The sequence below is a fragment of the Cryptomeria japonica genome, chromosome 10 (assembly GCF_030272615.1).
Source record: "Cryptomeria japonica chromosome 10, Sugi_1.0, whole genome shotgun sequence".
Lineage (NCBI taxonomy): Eukaryota > Viridiplantae > Streptophyta > Pinopsida > Cupressales > Cupressaceae > Cryptomeria > Cryptomeria japonica.
Window position 1 is genome coordinate 304,572,948 of NC_081414.1, and position 21,527 is coordinate 304,594,474.

The 21,527-nt window shown below is 34.0% G+C and overlaps 1 protein-coding gene across 1 annotated transcript; it reads right to left on the reverse strand.

The window, feature by feature from the left end:
• Positions 1-3,501: 3,501 nt before the first annotated feature.
• Positions 3,502-19,919, reverse strand: LOC131078948 (aldehyde dehydrogenase family 2 member B4, mitochondrial). The gene is made up of 10 exons (XM_058016795.1): positions 19,665-19,919; positions 19,442-19,584; positions 19,145-19,298; positions 17,456-17,685; positions 17,251-17,340; positions 16,974-17,147; positions 16,747-16,884; positions 4,128-4,265; positions 3,969-4,030; positions 3,502-3,847 (listed from the first exon to the last, which is right to left on the reverse strand). Exons 1-10 carry the CDS (start codon positions 19,744-19,746, stop codon positions 3,574-3,576), a joined length of 1,485 nt encoding a protein of 494 aa, XP_057872778.1. The 5' UTR covers positions 19,747-19,919; the 3' UTR covers positions 3,502-3,573.
• Between the last annotated feature and the right edge of the window lie 1,608 nt (positions 19,920-21,527).

The window sequence follows — 21,527 nt, forward strand, 5'->3', positions numbered from 1 at the left end:
TTATTTAAATATTTTTCCTATGGGTAAAAACCCATTTCTCTCTCTCAATGTAGATTTGATCATAATCTTAATTCCTTAATTAATTCAATCTCCTCTAAGAGCAACTTTGCTTCTCTGTGAAACAGAAAACGTCTGGAAATAAAGTATAAACTTCACTGTATTCATTATTCTCTATGGAAATAAAGTATAAATCTCTCTCTGTGAATATTAGTTCCTAAAAATCTCTCAAAGAAAGCTTTGTTATCTCAACAGAAGGGCAAAATTGATGTGATCACTGTGAAATCAAATTTTAAGCATCTACCTTTCTCTGGGATAATTTAGTTATATGTACATTGCTGAAACAAATTAATTTCTCTATGTTATTTCTGTGATTAAATTCTTATTCTCATTTTTACATTAACATTTCTCTTATACATATATCTTTTTATATATTTCTCTCCTATGCTATTAAACAAACTGGAATGAAAAACTATATATATATATATATATATATATATATATATATATATATATATATATATATATATATATATCACCATTAAAATTTATACAAAACAAAATATATGCGAAATAGTATGAAGAAATCCGTAGATTAAACTTCGTCCAGTGCATGGAATAATGGGCCGATGCAGGGGCGAGGTTGTTACCACCGCAGGGGAGTGGTACCCTCCACTAACCTGCGGTCACTGTTATGACAGTGGCCGCAGGGTAGTGGAGGGGACCACGACGGTCCCCTCATCACTGTGAGCCTATACCCGCAGGTCCACAGTGGTGATGGGACCCATGGGCCCCACTCCCACTTAACAATTAAAGCCACGACATAAATTTAATTATTGGCAAATGAATTTCTTAATTTATTTTTTATTATTATTTACTTAGTTTAAATAAAATCAAACTTAGGTAAATTCATAATTAAACTATCATTAGTAAATTTACAATTAATTTATCTTTAGTAAATTTTATAATTGTAAATTAAATTATATCAAATATTATAAATAGATCTTTCAATCTATTTAAGATTCATTAGTTGGCATTTTGGATTCATCAAAAATAATTAATTCATGATTGAACCAAATTGTCAAATGTCTAAACTAATTGCTATTTTTGGAACCTATGACTCTATAATTAACTATTCCCGTGGTAGAAATAAACCATTGCTTAATCTTGCATGTAAGTTACACTATTCTTGCATCATGCAAATTACTTATACATTAATTGCATTTATTGACATCTTCATCATCTCCATGCAAGTTACACATTTTTTATCAATATGCGAGTTTCGTAATTGTCATTATTGTGTAAGTTAGATTTCAAGTTTGAAATATTAAATATTTTAGTTGTAGGAAGATGGTATTTTTTATCAAGTGGTACATGAATGCCATCGAGGTAGTTATTTCAATTAATTAAACTTTGCAATGTCTAATTATGTACATTCAATTTATAATAGTTTTCAAGCACGATGTTTTTCATAGCTTCTTAGTTAAAAAAACTAAATAAAGGAAGTCAGAAAACCAAAACCTAGCAGCGTTCGATATGTACAGTGCCTTTGAGTCATGCTTATGGGTAATGCCGTCATGTTGAACTACTACACTTAACGCCTAATAAAGCTGCATCAACGACGTCTATGGCATCATCCCTATAAATCGTCGGGGAGTAATAAGGGACACTTGGAAGTTAAAATCCAAGGGGCGAGTAATCCCCCTTGGATCAATAATCTAATAAGATAATCCTTAAATGATTTTTACATCCATTGAGTTAAACCATAGTAAACCCCTTTTAGCTTTGATTAAGTGAAATGCTTTTATGAAATTGATTTAATCTTGAAGAGTTGTTGATGATTGACAATTGGGTCAAGGGTGACGCTTATGATAAGTATTAGGATCTAGTTGTTTAGGCCACAAGCAATAGGCCACCTTGAGCCTTTGCTTAAGTGCTACCACCGTGGGTAGCAACCGCAGAGAAACTGTCTGGGACATTGACCCTAGAAAGGGTTGCGTACCCACTAATCAGTTTACATCAAACCATAGAGTAGAAAATAGAACTACATACTTTACGCCTTGATCCCATGCCGAAACGGGTATGTAGGCAGTCTTGGGACGGAGTTGTCCCTAGTACTTAGACATTCGTGGGTGGGGTCTAGGTTTGGTAAGAAGAAGGATTGAGTAGAATCCTAATTTGAAAGATAAGTATAATAAAAAAAAGAAAAAGTAATTCAACGCATACTCGGAAGGAATCCCGTATGGATTTGCTTGACTTCCCGAGGCTTTAAGCCAAATTTCGAGGCAGAATTCAAGCTTGTATTATGTTATTTTGGTTTCTCCTAATGATGGCGACCTCAGTGCACTCCTATTAGAAGAGTGTAGTACTTAGTGAGTGACTCAGGACCCAAATGGTCCCGATGAGTCTAAGTCTCTGGCCAGAGCACCTCCTATCCCAATTGGATAGATGCCTACCCTGTATGGGTAGATGCCTATCCCGTATTGGATAGATGAAACCTCCTGCTCCGTATGGACAGATGCCTAACCCGTATGGTTAGATGCTCATCCCGGATGGATGAATGCCTAATCCTAATGGATGGATGCCCAGAGTATGTGATTGAATCAAACGCAAATGATTAAATTAAACAAAAGAAAATGGTCAAATTTTGTTGGGTTAAGTAAGGTTGGTTATTACAACAATTGCTTATAGCTTTTATTATCAATCAACCATACTCCATTTCTTTATTGTCATCTTGTGCTAGTGCTATTAATAAGAGAAAATATACCAAATTTACAAGATGGTGAAGGATAGTAGAAAAATAGAATCAAACTTATCAAGTTTGTGAAGGTATAATTTAGTTTATTTCATTTGTTTCCATACATTTGATTTAGAGATCTATTGGTGTTGTTGAATGATTTCGTAATTTTTAGGCTTATTGTTGGGCTAATTAGGGATTTACAATTAGGCTCACATTCAATATTCACATTATTTATAAGATAAAATTATTTTCATATATAAATTATTAATTATATAGTCATCTCTTACATTGAATTCTCATTTAAATCATAAACCACCAACTTGGATAACACATATTATATTTTCATTTATACTATTATATAGATTAAACATGATTTTTAAAAAAAATTATTCAATTGGATATTGCACTATTGTAGTAGTAATGAAATTAAATAATGAGTAAGATAGCATCTAACTAGGTAAATCTATAATTATCTAAAAAAATATTAAAATGCTATAAAAAAGTTATATCATATTTTGAAAAAAGAATGTAACAAGTTTCAACTAATCTTATTTTCCAACATAAAAAAAAATATAAACATATAATATAAATAAGTAAAATTAGAACATTATAAGTAGGTAGCCCATATATTTTTAATTGGAAAGATTGGATTTGAACTTTGTCTCCATCTTAAGAATTTTGTCACCTTGTTATTTAAGCAAAACCCCTTTGATAGGTAGCCCATATTCTCATGTGTAATAAATAGTATTAACTAAATAAAAATAAAAAATATAAATATGGTTTATATTATTCTATACCAAACATTGAAAAGTCATTGATTTGAAATTGGAGAAATTTTATAACCAAGGCGATTCCTGGAGGGGGCAAATAACACTTTTTACTTGTAAGTAACTTTGAAGACCTTGGATGCAACTCTCTCTTCCGATTCCACTCATTTTAAAGCCACCAAAAGGACAATCTTTGTCAATCACTAAAAAACAATTGATCCAAATCACTCCTACACGAAGTGCTCTTGAAAATCTATTGGCCACATCTATATTTTTGGTCAAGATTCCAGCTGCTAAGCCATACATTGTTTTGTTCCCCCTTTCTATCACCTCCTCGATAGATCTATGCCACATAAAATATGATGCATTTGATTATAAATTTCTGTAATAAATCATTTGTATTTTCTAGTATACTATAAAAATATTGTTGAAACACTTTTTAGTTGTGATTGTAAATAACTTACTTGAATTTAAGTATAGACATGACAGGCCCAAATATTTCTTCTTGGGCAATCTTCATAGTATCCTATGAGATAGAAAAATATCAATATGTGAGTTAATAAACTACATATAGGAAAATAATCTAACATATAATAAAAGTAGATAAAAATTGTTACTAATACCTTAACATCACAAAATATGGTAGGTTCTATGTAAAATCCTCTGTCACCCCAAATTTGACCCCCAGTAAGTAAGGTAGCTTTCTCTTTCTTTCCAAACTCAATATACTCTAATATTTTATCAAATTGTGCTTTGTCAATCTGCAGCAGTAAATAAATCACTATATTAAAAAATTATTGAATATTCAAAATTCATATCATTGATATAGAAATTATATAGAGTATTAAACATAATTTATATATATGTTTAGATTGTTTTATTGTTAAAATAGATAAATTTGCTTACAAAAAATCATACATGTAATATTGGTACAAATATAAAACTATGCCACATTTTTGGTCAACTTATCAACACGAGTAAATTTAACAATTTCCAAACAAAAATTTAATTTCGTCAAACATATATATATATATATATATATATATATATATATATATATATATGTATACATATATATATGTATACATATAGATATATATATGTATACATATATATATATATATATATGTATACATATATATATATATATATGTATACATATATATATATATATATGTATACATATATATATATATATGTATACATATATATATATATATATATATATATATATATGTATGTATGTATGTATGTATGTATGTATGTATGTATGTGCCACAATCTTTGCCAACTAAAAATTTATCAACAAAAAATTTATTTGAAAATTTTGCCCCATTTTGGAGCTAATTTATCAACAATTTTTTTTATTTGAAAATTTTGGTGTTTTATCAACTCCCACTCTTATAAATAACATTTTAAAGAAACATAGAATGCTAAAAGATACGGGGGAGGAACTGAGAATGTTGAAGGCCAAAATATTTGACTTGGAGAAGGAGATGAACATCTCCAAATTCAGTCTTCGAATTAGGTACAACTTGGTGACCTGCCTATGTCATATGTAGAATAAGGTTCTGGGTGACGTGGTGGAGGAGGATGGCATCCACAAGGAACTCTTCAAGTTCCTGACCGAGGATTGTAATAATGTTCTACTGCAAGCAGTTGTGTTGTTAAGAATCTTGGTCATGGTTAATGTTGTTAGGGTTTCTTTTTATGATTAAACAATTTAGGTAGTTACAATATGTTTTTTATTAGTTGATGTTTTGTTTTTGGACTCTGTTTTTACTCTCTGGTTGGTGTTTTTTGCGTACTTACAAACTATTTTTGATTAAGGAAAAAACAGGTTTTGAAGGGACCAAAACCCTTTGACATAGAGCAATTACAAAAAGCTTCTTAAAGATATAGCCAACTTAAAAACAACAGCCATGGGACAACCAAAAACCAAAAACCAGGAACATGATAGCAAAAAAGGAGATCCTAATTCAGATTTTTTAGAGCTTTCTCGGCTTCAACTTCTAGCTATGTCATGTTGAGGGCAATCTTTTTCAATTCTTGTATATCTTGCTTAGGAGCTTTCTTCTTCAAGTTGGCTCTAGTCCTTTTGGAAGGACTGCTATTTTCATCCTATTTCTTCTCAATAGACTCCACATCTATCATCATCCCTTCCTGATGGAGGCCTTCCAATTTCCCAACCATAGTTAGCTATATTGGTATTTCTATTATGGTTTTGTTGATGTTTTTGGATGCCTTTGGGCTATGGATGTTATAGGGACAATACCCTTGTTTTGTTTCTTTTAATATAAAAAACATTTAAAAAAACATAAAATATCCTTTTTAGATCTATAAATGTAGTTTTCAAATATATATTTTAATAATTTAATTATTTTATTTTACTAAAAGTAGGTCATTTGTTAGAAAAATGGTGTCTCAACCTTACAGTAATAATGGTTATTGTGGATAAATGTCACATTTTATGCATAATTTATCATTGTACATTTTGACTGTTTATTATTAAGTCACACATCTAACAATGGATAGTTTGTGTGTTTCTATATAAATCAACATGTAATTTTTGTTGTGTAGATATATAATTTCACTATAGCTAGGTATTTTAAATTGTAATTGAATAGTTTGCATTTCCAGTTATAAATAATTATAAAATAATAAGCCTAAACATTTTTTAGAACTATCAATTCATCCTAGTGCAATTTATAAGATTGTTTCTCAAGGGAGATGGAATTTTTTTTGTAAGAATTAATTTTGATACACTACAATATCTACTTGTACCTATATCTTAGATATCACCCATTCCCTGTTGGATATTCTCTATTTTCTCTATGAGGCCTACACCCTACAATTTTATGTTATTTTCTTTTCTTTTTATCATCATAACATTATTGTAGAGCTTAATTATTATGTCAAAACTAATATATCGCACTTTTCGAGTGAACTAAGCATGTGCTAGTACTACATAATAATTATATGACATACTCTCTACAACAGTTGTACTTCTCTTTTTATTTCTTTAATGGTTATCTCTATATTAGGAGCATCATACCTTCCCCTCATCACACTTGATATTGTCATTATGTACCCTTACATTATGGAAACCATGCCTTATCTCTCTATACTTTGAATCTTTGTAGTTAAATCCTTACATTCAAGGGCATAATGTGAATCCATTACATCCTAGGCTTCATAGCAATATATTTCACATTTAGAGAATTGTTCACATTCTCCCTTGACATGTTCAACCATATGTTCCTTACAAATTGAGTGTATCATGTCATTTCCCCCACATTACCTCTTGTATACCAATGTTAATGAATAATGATTTATTAGCTTATCGTAGGTTCTAGATTGTGGACATATGTATGTATATCCTAGTGTTCAATTTTCATTCTTTGTTGTTTCTAGCTATCAATAACCACATCTTTTCCCATTTTCCCATGCTAGAAGCTACATTACTCCCTAGATCTTATATCTATCCCATGTTGTTTATTATGCCTTATTACTCTAGATGTTACACATATTTATCACACAATATATTGTTTACATTCATGGCTTCCCCTCTACTTCAATTCCTTACATCATATGGATACAACCAATTGAAGGGGCATATATTGTCACTAACATTCTTGTGTTGGGATTTCAAGTAGAAAGAGGTTCTATAAACACTCATCATTGTGACCAAATAGAGCATTATCACATGACATACCTAGCACCTTATGATCCCATCGCCACCAAGACAAACACAAAATTATCATATCAAGTGAATAGGTGGGATTTCACAGCCTTACTAATTTCTTTATATTTTTTGAATAGCTAATAAAGCAATATTTTTAATCTATATTTCACTTATGAGAAAGAAATTGCCCATGACATATTTTTCCCCTAGTTTGAAATTTCTCAAGGACAGTACATGGAATAGGACAAACCTATGTGATTGTGTCATGCATGGTCCATTACTTTGCATAAACCCTCTTTCATATCTTTTTTGAGAAATGTTCAATTACATGGATGTTTGTGAATGCTACACACTTTGAGGTGCATGATAATTTTAGGATTCACATGCACCTTGAAGTGAGGGCATTATATACTAGGAAAATTTGCACAACATGCCATTTATCATTTATTTCTATACCCATTTTAAAGGAATATATTGATACATGTGATATCAACAAATTATTTCCAAATGAAGGTAATTTCCTGGAACATACGAGGCCTAAATGGTCTCCATAAACATGATGCGATAAGGAATTTTATTAGAGATCATAAGTTGGACATCATCCTGGTTCAAGAAACTAAAATGAGTAAGGAAAAAATTGAAAAATTAAAATTATTTAAACACGGGGGTGTTTGTGGTAGTAGTTCTAATGGGGCGTTTGGTGGGGTTGCAATATTTTGGAATAAGAAAACTATTGATGGAGATTTGATTGATGAAGATGGTAATATCATTTCTATGAGAGTGAAATGCATTGCTGAAGGACAAGAATGGGTGTCACCAACATTTATGCTCCAAATTCTAAAGCTGCTAGGAGTAAGTTTTGGGACAAAATCCAGCAGAAAAGAGGGTTTTTTTTCTCAGGATAGTTGGCTTTTGATGGGAGACTTCAACACCCCTTTGCAAGAGATTGACAAATTTGGAGGAACTCAAGCTCAACTGGATAGCAGGATTGATCTTATGGACTTCATCAATGCCAATGCCATTATTGATGTTGAGCTTTCTGGAGCCTCCTACACTTGGTCTAATCGAAGGGATGGAGGAGATCTTATTCAGGTAAGGCTAGATAGATCCCTTATCACTCCTGATTGGGTCCTTAAGTATAGATGTTCTATGTCTGTTATTAACAAAATAGGATCAAACCATTATCCCATTTCTTTTGTTGCTGATTCTATTAAGGGCAAACGTTGTTTTCCATTCCAGTTTGAAAAAATGTGGATTTCACACCCTTATTTGGAAACTTCCATTGCCAAATGGTGGAATATTACCATGGATGGCTCTGCCATGTTCAAAGTTGCTAAAAAATTAAGAAATATCAAAGACAACATTAAGATTTGGAACAAAAAGGTTTTTGGAGATATTTTTGAATCCAAGAGGAAGCTTAAGGAAGAATTGGAACATATTCAAAACTCTATTTAGGAAGATGGTTATAAGAAGTTCCCCAAGGCTAAAGAAGATGAGGTTCTATCCAAATTACACAACACTATATCAAGAGAATAAATTTACTGGAGGCATAGATCTAGGGCTATTTGGTTAGAAGTTGGTGATAGAAATACTAAATTCTTTCATATGACATCAATGAAGCATAAAGCAACTAGCAAAATTTCCAGATTAATTGTTGATGACAAAATTCTTGTCAAAGATGATGACATAGGTGATGAAGCTTTTAGGTTCTTCTCTAACCTCTTGACAGGCAGCAAGGAAATTGACATTGTTAAGCAGCAAGATCTGGTTGATAATATTCCTAAGTTTATTGGACCTAATCAGAATAAGATATTATTTGCCATCCCTTCAGTTGATGAAATTAAAAAAGTTGTTTTCTCCTTTCAAGGGGATAAGGCTTCGGGCCCAGATGGCTTCCCCATGTTTTTCTTTCAAGAATATTGGCACATTGTTGGGGTTGATATAGCCAATGTTGTCAAAGAATTCTTTGGATCCAGAAGAATTCTTAAAGAAATCATCTCTACTTTCATTTCTCTAATTCCTAAGGTGGTTGGAGCTGATTCTATGGGTAAGTTTAGGCCAATAAGTCTTTGTAATTCCTTTTACAAGATAATCTCAAAAGTCCCGACTTCTAGATTGTTGGCTATTCTTCCCCTTGTTATCTCTGAGGAGCAAAAAGGATTTGTCCCAGGCAAGCAGATTTTGGATTCTATAATTCTTGTGCATGAGAATATCCACTCTCTTAATGTTGCAAACAAAGAGGGAATTCTCATAAAGCTGGATTTGGAAAAAGCCTATGATAGGGTTGAATGAAAGGCTCTTTTTAGGATCATGGAGGCCTTTGGATTTGATGAGAAGGTTATTAAAATCACTAGAGAGCTAATATATACACCAAATTTTTCTATTTTTATTAATGGATCTTCATCCAGATTTTTTAAATCTTCAAGGGGACTTAGGCAAGGAGATCCTATCTCACCTATTCTTTTCACTATTTTGGCGGAATGTTTGAGCAGATTGATTCAAAAGTTGAAAAAGAATAGAACCATCAAAGGGTTGCAACCCTCTTCTGCTAATGTCTTCTGCACACATCAACAATTTGTTGATGATACAATATTGTTGGGATATTCTTCTGTTAGCAAAGCTTCTGCCTTCAAAGGTGCTCTTAGATCTTATTCCCTTGCTACTGGACAATAGGTTAATTGAGAGAAATCTGCTATTTACTTTATCAACACCCCAGTGTTGAGGCAGCAAAGGATTGCTACCATAATTGGTTGTAAGGTTGAGCTGCTCCCCTCTACTTATTTGGGTCTCCCTCTTGGTTTGGCTCCTCCAAACTCTTTCTAGAATTCTTTAATTGATAAGTTCAATTAAAAATTGACTGGTTGGAAAGGCTCTATACTATCACATGCTAGTAAGCTTCACCTTCTTCAAGCCACTCTTCAGAATCTGCCTGTTTATGCTCTTAGTTTGTTTAGTATACTGGTCAAATTTGCTGAAGCTTTAGAAAGAATTTAGAAAAGATTTCTTTGGCCTAGTGTGGAAGATAAGAAAAGGATTTCTTTGGTTGCCTGGGATAAAGTCTGTTCTCCTAAAAGAAATGGGGGGTTAGGTATTAAATCTCTTAAACCTTTCAACAAAGCTTTGATAGCCAAACAGATTTGGAGGGCATATGGTATTAAGAGAGATTGGAGTAGGGTGTGGTTTGATAAATACATACATAATCAGCCCATTCATTCTCTTCTCTATTCTGAAGATATCCCTGCTGACTCTATTATATGGAATAGTATGATCAAATCTATTAAAGTTGCTAAAGCTGAAGCTGGATGGGTCCTTGGCAAAGGTAATAGAATCAGATTTTGGGAGGATGTCTGGATCAAAGATGAGCCTCTTTTTAACTAGGATTGCAGCCATTTCATTGAAGATTGTAAAAGGAGGTTTGGTTCTATGGTCTGTAATTATTGGAAGGAGATTAAATGGGTTAGACTTGATGCAGTTTATGCTGGATTTTCTTCGCTCCAGCATGATTTGTTGTCTTTTTCTATCAACAAAGATTCTGATGATGTTTTCTTATGGAAGAGTAATCCTAGGGGTAATTTTACTGTTGCCTCTGCTTATAAAAAAATTGCTACTCAAGCCTGCAACCCTATATGGACTAAATTTTGGAATAGATTCCTCATTCCTAAAGTTAATATGTTTTTTTCACTTGCAACTCACAACAAGATACTTACCATTGATAGCTTGGTTCGAAGAGGATTCATGATTCCTAATAGGTATGAGTTATGTCAGAAAGAGGCTGAGTCTGTGGATCATTTGTTCATTCACTATTCTTTTACCTGGGAGATCTGGGGTAAAGTGTAGATGCAATGGAAAGTTGGTTGGGTAATGCAGAACAGTTTTAAGGAAGTCCTTTGGCAATGGATTTTCCCTACCAAGCTTCCCATGATTAAGACCCTCTGGTCCTTTGTCCTTCCTATGACCTGTTGGCATATCTAGAAGGAGAGAAACAATAGAATTTTTAGGGAGACTAATTGTTCTTCTCATATGGTTTTTGAAAAGATTTGTAGGGCTATTAAAGATAACATCAATACCATTCACAAAAGTAACAAGCAATATAGTTATATTAACATGACTGATAATGAGAAAAGCATCCTAACTGAATGGAATTTGATACACAAGGTCTGGAAATATGATATGAAGAGAAGAAGAGATAATGTTGTGTGGAGGTTCCCTCTTCATGATTGGGTCAAGGTGAACTTTGATGGTGCAGCTAAAGGAAATCCTAGGAATGCTGGAGGGGGGGGGGCTCATCAAAAACTCTTATGGCTTTTGTGTTGCTGTGATTGCCTCTCCCTTTGGAGTTCAAAACAACCATGTTGCAGAAGCTCTGGCAATGTTAAAATGCCTTTAGCTTGCTCTGAGATTTAAGTTTAAAAGAATTTGGCTGGAGGGGGATTCCCTCAATATATATAATTCAGGCTATTAAAGGTATTAGTTCCCCTTCTTGGAATATCCAAAATATCATTAATAATGCTAAAAAATTGTTATACGCCTATGACAGTGTGATTATTACCCATACCTTTAGGGAAGGTAACAGCCTGGTAGCCGATTTGTTAGCCAATGAGGGGGTCATTTTAGCGGAGGATGCTAAGTATATCGGAGAATTATCATGTAAGAACGAAGTTTGAGAACAATTATATTTTGACAGAGTCCATGGTACATATTAATTTCATTATTGCCTTTCTGGGTTCGGACTTCAATAATAGATTTTGGAGTGAGGTAGATTGTCAGGTGATTACCTGTCTCAGGCGTCGCAACAATGAGTACCGGTGTGACGGACCTTATCATATTAAGTGCTCGTTTATTTTGAATGTTTTAAAAGACTACTTGAATAACAAGAAAATCACCTTGGTTTTCGATTCCAATGTCTTGTTTATTCAACATTTGGTCAGTTTGTGCTCTTTTGAGGGTTTTCGCTTGAACAACCACCACATTATGGGAGGAAACCTCAACCACAATGAGCCTACTAGCTATGATAGCTGGAAAGGTGAAAGCAAAATATGGCGAAGGTTGCACAGATATGGCTTCACCGATTACATGGAGAAATTGCATGGGAGCAAGAAGTCTGTTTCTCGTGGTTTTGCCAAGGGCTGGAAAAATAATAAAGTTACTTTGTTTAGCCAAACATGGAAAGTGGATGAAGATTTGGTGGTGGAGGTAACCAGCTTGTAGAAGGATGGCATCAAATTTTATAGAGACCGCAAGTTCTCGATGGAAGCCATCAAGAATTTCCCCAAAAATGAAGAAGAAATGGCCCAGCTCGCCAAAAAGGATAATGCTTCCTATTATCTCCCTAACCAGGTAAAATATTTTTGGCAGAAAATGTTGAAAGTTTTAATGGAGTACCTTATGGTTGATGGAAGGTTTTCGAAAGTTTACAATTACCACTTTGTTATCCTTAACCATTTTCGCCATGGATCCAAGATTTCGTTGCCCTTCTACTTGGCCTCCTCCCTTAACAATAGCCTAGCTGACCATGCCAAGAAACCTAATCCCTACCCCATTTCTCACCAAGGCCTTATTTTGTTAATATATGAGCATCTGAAGGGTAAAGCTAAGGCTAATAGGGATGATCCCTTTGTGGAGAATGCTCACATTTTTTAGGATTATGACGACTCTGATTCTGATGAGGATTCTTCTAATCTTCCTCTGAATAAGAAATCAAGGGTTAGTGATAAAGCTAAAGAAGACACTGAAAAGAATGCTAGTTCTGAGCAGGAGCAGGAGAAGGAGGTGGAAGAAGAGGCAGAGAATGAGAAGGAGAAGGAGGTTGAGGGTGAGGAAGGGGATGAGCAAAGAGAAGAGGATGTTGAAGGGTCAGAGGCAAAGGATAATCCCTATGTTTCAGATAATAGGGATGATGTTTAGCATAACATGGAGGAGGGAAACCCTAGGTCTGAGGACTCTACCTTGGATTTGGAGAACGCAGAATCCATTCTGAATGTTGCTAGAAATAACACCCTGGAAATGTTCAATTTCTAGAAATGGGTGATTGATAACATCAGTAGCATTCAGGCAAAATAGAGAGATGGATTTTAAAATTGAAAACTTGATTAAGGATATTAACATTAAAGGTAAAGAGGATAATGCAGAGGATACTAGTGCTGTTGAGGATGAAAAAGAAATTTCGGACCGGCCGGAAATTGACATTATAAAGGGAGATTTGAAGCACTTAGAGGATGTGGTGAGGATTATCAAAGAAAAGGACGAGGTTGATAATGGTCTGATAAACAATCGGATTCAAAAAATTGAGAATGCTTTGAAGAAATTCATGGAGCATAGTCTGGCTATGTTGAAGGTGTCTTCTCAAAACATGAATGTGTTGGTTGCTTCCCTCGAGAAGGACAAGCAGAATAAAGAAACTGTGATTCTTGATGACGAGCCGACTTCTAGTTCTGTTCTACACTCTTCCAGACGCAGAACCAGGCAAAATGCAAGTGAGCTGGAGTTGAAGGCCAAAGGCAATCAATAGATACAGGAAAATAAAGATCTGAAAGAGGCAGCTAATGTGATGATGATGTTGGTCAAGGATGCAGAAGAGACTATAAAGATTTTCATCTGAAATTTAATTTTGTTTTTGGTGTGCCAGTCTCTCGTTGGCCTTTTGTTGTTCTTTTCTTTGGATGTTGTTCTTTATGTTGTTCTTTTGCAGCCTTTCTCTCTTTGTTCTGTCTTATCTAGTTTCTCTATTGCTTATCTCTTCGTTATGTAAGCGGGTTTCGGGTCCCTTAAAACTTGATTTTCCTTAATAAAAAACAAATGAAACAATATGTGCAAAGTTGGGCTTATTACCATATCCTTTACCTATCCCTATACATATATATTACCACATATTCAAAGCACCCACCTTATCCTTACACACACATAAAATAATATACACTCATATTATCTAAGAATTTCTTAGATTGATCTATAACCTACCTAAATATAGCTATTATCTACCTAGATAGATAATAAGTTGATCACCAAGGGTGATTTCCATGGTTGTGCCTAGGGTCAACCTTATGGTTATAGACTTAATCTAGTTCTTTCCAAAAATTTAAATTTAAATTCTAGCTTACTCACCTTTTATTTTCTTGCATTGGGATGACTAGGTACATGTTTTACAAAATTTGAAGGTATGTGCTAGTGCTTAAAGGAATTCATTGACATTCATTTATCATCTAAAGAGCTCTCGCATTCCTCGGTACCCTTGGAGGGAAGGGGCTCTATGATCTAGCATACTCTGAAGATGGGGGCTCAGTTGGTTAAGAATGGTATTTTTTGGGTCTGTAATTTAGGTTTCGAGGCCCTTTTTTGGTTGGATTATTGGGATGGTAATCCTCCTGTCCTAACTATGTATCTGCACCTGCAGTGCCTTGTGATATTTTTACTGAGGCTAGTTGGGATAACGTTGTGCATTACAAGGTGGATCATGATTTAGGTCAGGCTATTGGCTTCAGATGGAAGCATTCTGGTGAATGGCCACTAGGTGGATCAGAGGAGGATAGGACATTGTTGACTCAGATTCTTGCTTCTCGTGAATGCAATGCCTTGGTTGGGCATGACGTCTTAGCATGGGGTAGTGATTCGTCTAGAAAGTTCTCCATTTCCACGGGGTATGTGGAGCTTGATAGACAAATGTTTGGTGGCATGGAAGTTCCTTGGTGGAAACAGGTCTGGAAAAAATTCTCTTGGCCCAAGTGCAACTTTTTCATGTGGTTGGTGGTCCAAAATTGGTCCCTTACTTGGGGATAATTTGTGTAAGCACGAGTTCTAGGGTCCCTCAATGTGTGTTTTGTGTCGTAATAGTGAGGAGAGTGTCTCTCATCTCTTCTTCCAATGTTCCTTCTCTAGGGAGATCTAGCACTTCTGGTGGGGTGTTTGGAATCAGGCTTGCTAGCATGTGTTCTCTTTGGCTGAGTTTTTTGCTTGCTAGGGAAAGACCCCAGTTAAGACTTCTTTTCTTCAAGTTGTTTGGGCTCTTGGACCTACCTTCATTATCTGGCATATTTGGTTGGAGAAAAATCACAAGATTTTTCAAGATGTTAAGATGGTTGTCCAACATTTGTGGTGGAAAATTCTCCATTCTCTTGGTGAAATTGTCTCAGCAAAGTGTGATTTAGCTAAACATGTGGATCTGAGAGATGTTTTTTTTTTCAATCACCTTAGTCTTCCTCTTCAGGGAAATTTTTCGAGGGTTGTTGGACAAGTCATGCGAAATAGATGTTGACATCCTCTTCAGAAGATAAGCAGGGAGGGGCGTTGGTGCCCTCCTCCTCAAGGAGTTCTAAAAATCAACACTTATGGATCATCTCGTGGAAATCCTAGTCAAGATGGTGTTGGTGGAGTTGGGTGAGATAGTTCTGGTATTGTTCAGTTTATCTTTTCCGTCTACAAGGACCTGCATTCTAACAATTTGATGGAGGCTCTTGCCACTTTATATGTTGTGGAGCCTAGTTGTGATCTTGGGTGGAGAAAGATCATCTATGAATCTGATTCTCAGATGGCAGTGACTTTGTTGAATAGGCAGAGGTTAGATGATTTTTGCTAGCATCTAGCTTTGGTTATTAAACACATTCTTCATTTGAGCATTTCCTTGGAATCTGTGACATTTTGTCATATCCTGAGAGAATGGAATGGAGTTGCAGATTGTTTGGCCAAATGGACCTCTGATCAAATGTACAATTGGAATATTGTGGATAGGGTTCAATTACCCTCAGAATTGTCTCAAAAGTTGGACCAATTAGTTGAGGCTAGCAGGGTTGTTTAATTCCCATGCTTTGTATTTTTTTTGTGTTTGAATAAATTTTTACCCCTTTTAAGTGTCTAAATAGCTCTCATTTCACATACATCATGTTTCATCTTAAAGCTTTAAAGGAATAATGAATAAGAAAATATTTAGATTTAGTTCACCAAAACAACTAATGGATTTGCATATATCATTTTGGGTACTTCTCTATTGTCTTTGATCTCATGCCTACATTTTTTTAGAGTTAACCTAAAAGAACATGTCCCCTTGGACACTAACAACAATCTTCTAAAGACATTATTAAATATTTTCAGAAATCAAATATCAAGAAATAATAGAGTAGAGTAGATGAAGATTGATTAAGTGAATAGCAAAATAGAGTTTTTCATTGAGCAAGGTCAAACAAAAACATTGAGGACAAATCTACTTGTAGATTGGACCTAAACCTACACGTTTGATACCATAAAAATCTAGATCCAACATAAAATTCAAGGTATTTAACTAATAGATTGATCATTTTTAAGGACAACAAAAGCAATCAAAGTTAAGCATTATTTGATCATATTATCCTTCATCTTGCTTACATTTTGAAAAAAAACATATACAATTATTTAATTTATCTATACCAACTATTATTTTTGTCTAAGTATATAATAAATATTTTTTAACTTCTAAATAACCACAAACATTTAACCATCCTCAACAATTAAACTTGCAAATTGAAGACAAGATAGTTGACTAGGAAATATAAAGTAGTTTGTACAAGGTGATTCATGGAAGAGTTAGTTACCTGAGGCCCATGTTCAACTCCTGGCAGAAAAGGGTCCCCTATCATTTGCTTCTTTGCTCTTTCCACTGCCTTTTTCACAAATTCATCATAGATGCCCTCTTGAACAAATACCCTTGATCCAGCACAACATACTTGCCCCTGCCATTTCAAATTGATTGTATCAACAGAGAGTACAAAAATTCAGAAGGAATTATCAAACTCATAGTGCGGAGACAATTAGAGCCAACCATGTTAGCATAGACAGCCATATGAGCAATTTTGATGGCCTCTTCAACATCAGCATCATCCATAATAACCAGAGGTGATTTCCCACCAAGTTCCAATGTCACAGGCTTCAAGTTGCTCTTTGCAGATGCCTCCATTATTAGTCTCCCTACCTCAGTTGATCCAGTGAATGAGATCTGATACCATTGCCCACACAACACAGCATACCAATGTATCATATGAGTTCATGAGTTCTTTTGATAAGCCATTTAAATTCACTAACATCTTAGATAACAATACCTTATCAATATCCATATGTTTGCTCATGGCTGCACCAGCTATTTCTCCAAAACCAGACAACACATTAAGAACACCTGGTGGTATTCCTGCCTGTTACATTATGTATCGATTTGCATGCACTTAGTTTGACTGTGATACACAAAGAGATGGGAAGGGTGGTTGTAAAAAGTTGAAATTGAATTTTCAAGCAATTCTAGAAAGTTACCTCCTTGGCCAATTGAGCAGCATAGAACGCAGTTAAAGGAGTTTGTTCTGCAGATTTTATGACAATGGTGCATCCACATGCTAAGGCAGGGCTTATTTTATTGAAAAACATCAGCAGTGGAGCATTCCATGGTATTATTTGACCCACAACTCCAATGGGCTCCTGCAAGGTGTAACCCTGATATGGTCCACTCATCTTCAGAGTTAATCCATGAATCTTATCTGCCCATCCTATATAACAAACATCCACACAATAAATATGTTAGCTAAGATTTTCTAAGATTTATTGTACCTCATTCCAATATAACAAACATCCACACAATTAATTCTAACTGTTAAATGGGATGATAAAAAAAATTCCAAAGGAACTTGAAAATCATTTGACATTTGTGTCCACGGAAGCCATTGCAGAGGAAATGCAGGTGTAGATTAAGGAAGCAGAACAAACAGCTAGTGAAAGTGAGGCAAACCTTTTGTTAAGAAGACAACAGTATCTAAAGATGGTCAAAGAACACTTGGTATAATGGCAAAGTTTATATTGTCAACATCTAGATGCTGGTGAGTTCAAATCTTCTATAATGAAAAAAAAAAAAAAAAGTCTCTAAAAATTGGACATTGAAAACTCAAAAATCTTACTTGCTGTTGCAGAGATTCATAAGCAAGTAAATAAGAAGATTAAACTAAATTTTTTCAAGAACATCACAAAAGCACATTGTGATTTGAACATAGATGCAAATGGACAAACTCACAAACAAAATTAGGCAAAACAAGCTAAAGAAAATGCAAAAAGACCCGAAACAGAGGCATCCCTCTTTTCTTCAGTTGTTCTTATTAGATTTAGAATTTTGACTTGGTGTAGCACTATCAAGGTTATTCATTTAAGGAAATGATCTAATAGTTGAGAATCTTCTAATACTTGTTATAGTATTTGCTGATTTAATGTCTAATATCTTTACAACATTGCACTAATAGTTGTCACTTTAAAGTTGTTAGTGTTGACGATGAGTATCCATAATAGAATGAAATGCATTCCTTAAATCTGGAATGCAACAAATCATGTGATGCCACATCAATGCACACCTCAACAAAAAGCATGCTGATATGGCATCATATTTGATGATGTGGCTGAAACCTTAGTTATAAGCAGGGGCCTTGCCAAATCAGATGCTTGAAAAAATTGGGAGTGATTTGAAATTTCTGCATAAGATTTTGAGAAGCACAAAGTAGAGTACTCAACTACTGGGCCCTCTCCCCTGCTACAGATTTCATCCAAATTAGAGTGTTCAACAACTGAGTCCTTTCCCCTACTACAGATTGCGTTCAAATATATGTAATTATCAAATTGTTTAGGAAATGTGAAACCTGAGATTATAAAATGTAAATCCATCCATTCACCTTCTTAGATCTGTTCATTCTTAAGAAATGTAAATGTATGTTGTTATTGGTAAGTATAATATGATGGTTTAATTGTGATGTTATTCTTGTTACTAAAATTCGAACTTCACTGAAATGTTATTCTTAATGTTTCTTATCCTCATTTGTAAACGTGTTATTCTTAATGTTTCTTAATGTTTCTTATCGCACCAATTCATAATTTCAGATTGAAACATTTTACCCATTTAAAAAATAAAGAAAATGTAAACGTGTTTTTTCTGCTAGTTCATTGAATCTAAGGAGAGTAGTCGCTTACCAGCATAGTAGCGTAAGCCCTTTATCCCTTCGGGAATCTCATAGTATTGACAACCTGCTAATGGCTTCCCAGAATCCAAGGTTTCAAGCACAGCCAGCTCCTCCAAGTGTTGCTCCACCAGATCTGCATACTTGTTCATAATTCGACCTCTTTCCTGCACAATTCAAAACATTATTTTCCTGTCAATTGCCATGCTTAAACTGGTGTTTTTTTATTCCCTGCTCTAAAGATAAACAGCTTCCCAATCCATATGTATAGTAAGCATTGAACAAAACAGAGGAATGGGGATAAAATTACATAGCCAGAGATGCGAGGCCAGGGGCCATGATCAAAGGCATTCCGAGCAGCTTTCACAGCGACATCAACATCTTCTTTGGTAGCCTCTGCTACACTGGTTATGGAATCCCCTGTTCGAGGATCAAATGTTTCAAAAGTTCTCCCTGCAATTAAGATCACAACTTTTAGTTTCCAACCAGAAGAAAAGTTGAACAAACAGCAATGTAAATAAATATGTAGATACCTGAAACTGAATCCACAAACTCTCCATTGATGAAGAGCTTTGTGTATTTCACTGTGACAGAGGGAGAAGGCATTTTAGCCATAAAACTCTTGTGGTAGTTGATGGAGAAACTATGATGCTCTGGTCATTGAACTTCCATTCCATTTCTATATAAACAGATTTAAAGTAGTGTTGATAAGTCTCTATGATTTACTGCTCTGACAACTCTTATCTTCAAGTTTACATTTATTTAGTAATGCAAGATGAATTACTGGTTTGTTGATGAGATACCAAAGTTCATTTTGAATATTATAATGTGTATTAAATAATCAGGCTCACTGACGAAGATTCGATGCTCTGTTAAATTTATGGATAAAAACCTGTCCTAGGCAACTTTTTGCCAAACTACATTAGTGGTTTGTTGTCAGAATAACGTGAGCTATGGTCTCATGGACAGGCTTTTTATTTAATTTAATCAAATGATATTATTTATCCATGTTTGACCCATATCAAATGGATAAGCTATATTTTTCCCACATGAGCATGTGAGTGCAATTAATTTCATGATTAATCATGGTTAGTATTTTAATCCTAGTATAGTGTAATGGTTTGTAGTTATACTCTTTCCTTTAGTCGTCTAAATATAGACATGCTTTAATTGAAATGAATACTTATCGTGTGTGTGTATGAGGTTGAGGCTTCCCAAATTGACCTTTTTTCCCATTAGGTGCCATAGAATTGATAGGTATTTCACTCCAATTTATTTTACAATAGGACTAGTCTATCTTTTGTATCCATTATTGTAAAGATTATAACTTATGTTTTTCATAATGATGTTACCTTTGATAAATTTATATTCTAATTTTATTCTCTTATATGAAATTTTAGTGGACCCACAAGATTGAACCTTTATCTTATGCTAAACTATAATACTAAACCAAATTGGATGATTATTTTGTCAAAAAAAAAAAAATCATCTCTTGTGTTTACAACCTAAGTGCATGAATCTATGTCAATAAAGAAAGCCTAGTGATATACCTTTATCTAGTCAAATATATTTTAGTCAAAATTGATGAAGCTTTAGTTTAGTCACACAACAACAATAAAATGAGCTTTATAGGAACATTATGTAGACCATTGGAGGATATCAAGTGAAAGTATTGCACTCAAAATCTGATTTATTAGTGAGGATATTCAATTAGCCTCGGTCTCACATCATTAATAAACTAACTTTTAGAATCATTCAATTCTACTAGCTAGATTGCAATATAAAAAATATTAAAATATGACTTAGATAAATAAATTTTGAATGAAAAATAAAAATAAAGAAAATCATGTTAAATATATTTTAGTTTAAATAAATATTGTGCTACAAAAATGTTTCACTACTTTCAAGTGTTTCCCTTGTCTTCAAATTATAAGATTACAATGTAGACTTCCACTATAAAGTACAATCTTAATATTTCATTCATCATACTTACAATTGATCATTCACTGTATTCTCAAAATTTAATAATATAAAAATATTTGACATTGTATCAAAATAGTTCTCTAATATCTCATTTCTTACATATAAGATGCAAGAACTATTAATAGTAAATGTAGAAGTTTCTAATCATATTTATATGTGCTTTAATATACTTAGATACTATTAAAATATGTATACAGTTTAATTCTTTTATTATATTAAAAGGCGTAATAAGGATTATTAGGTCCTTACAAAATCCAAAGGGTAGAGAAGAAATTAAGTCCTCGCAAAGAATCCATAAAAAAAGTATGATAAACAACAAGAATAACAACAAAATGGAGACACGCACAAGGAAGGCCAGGGCAGTGAAAACCCTAGCCGTAACAACATCGGTAGGTGGGTGCCCTTCGACCTGT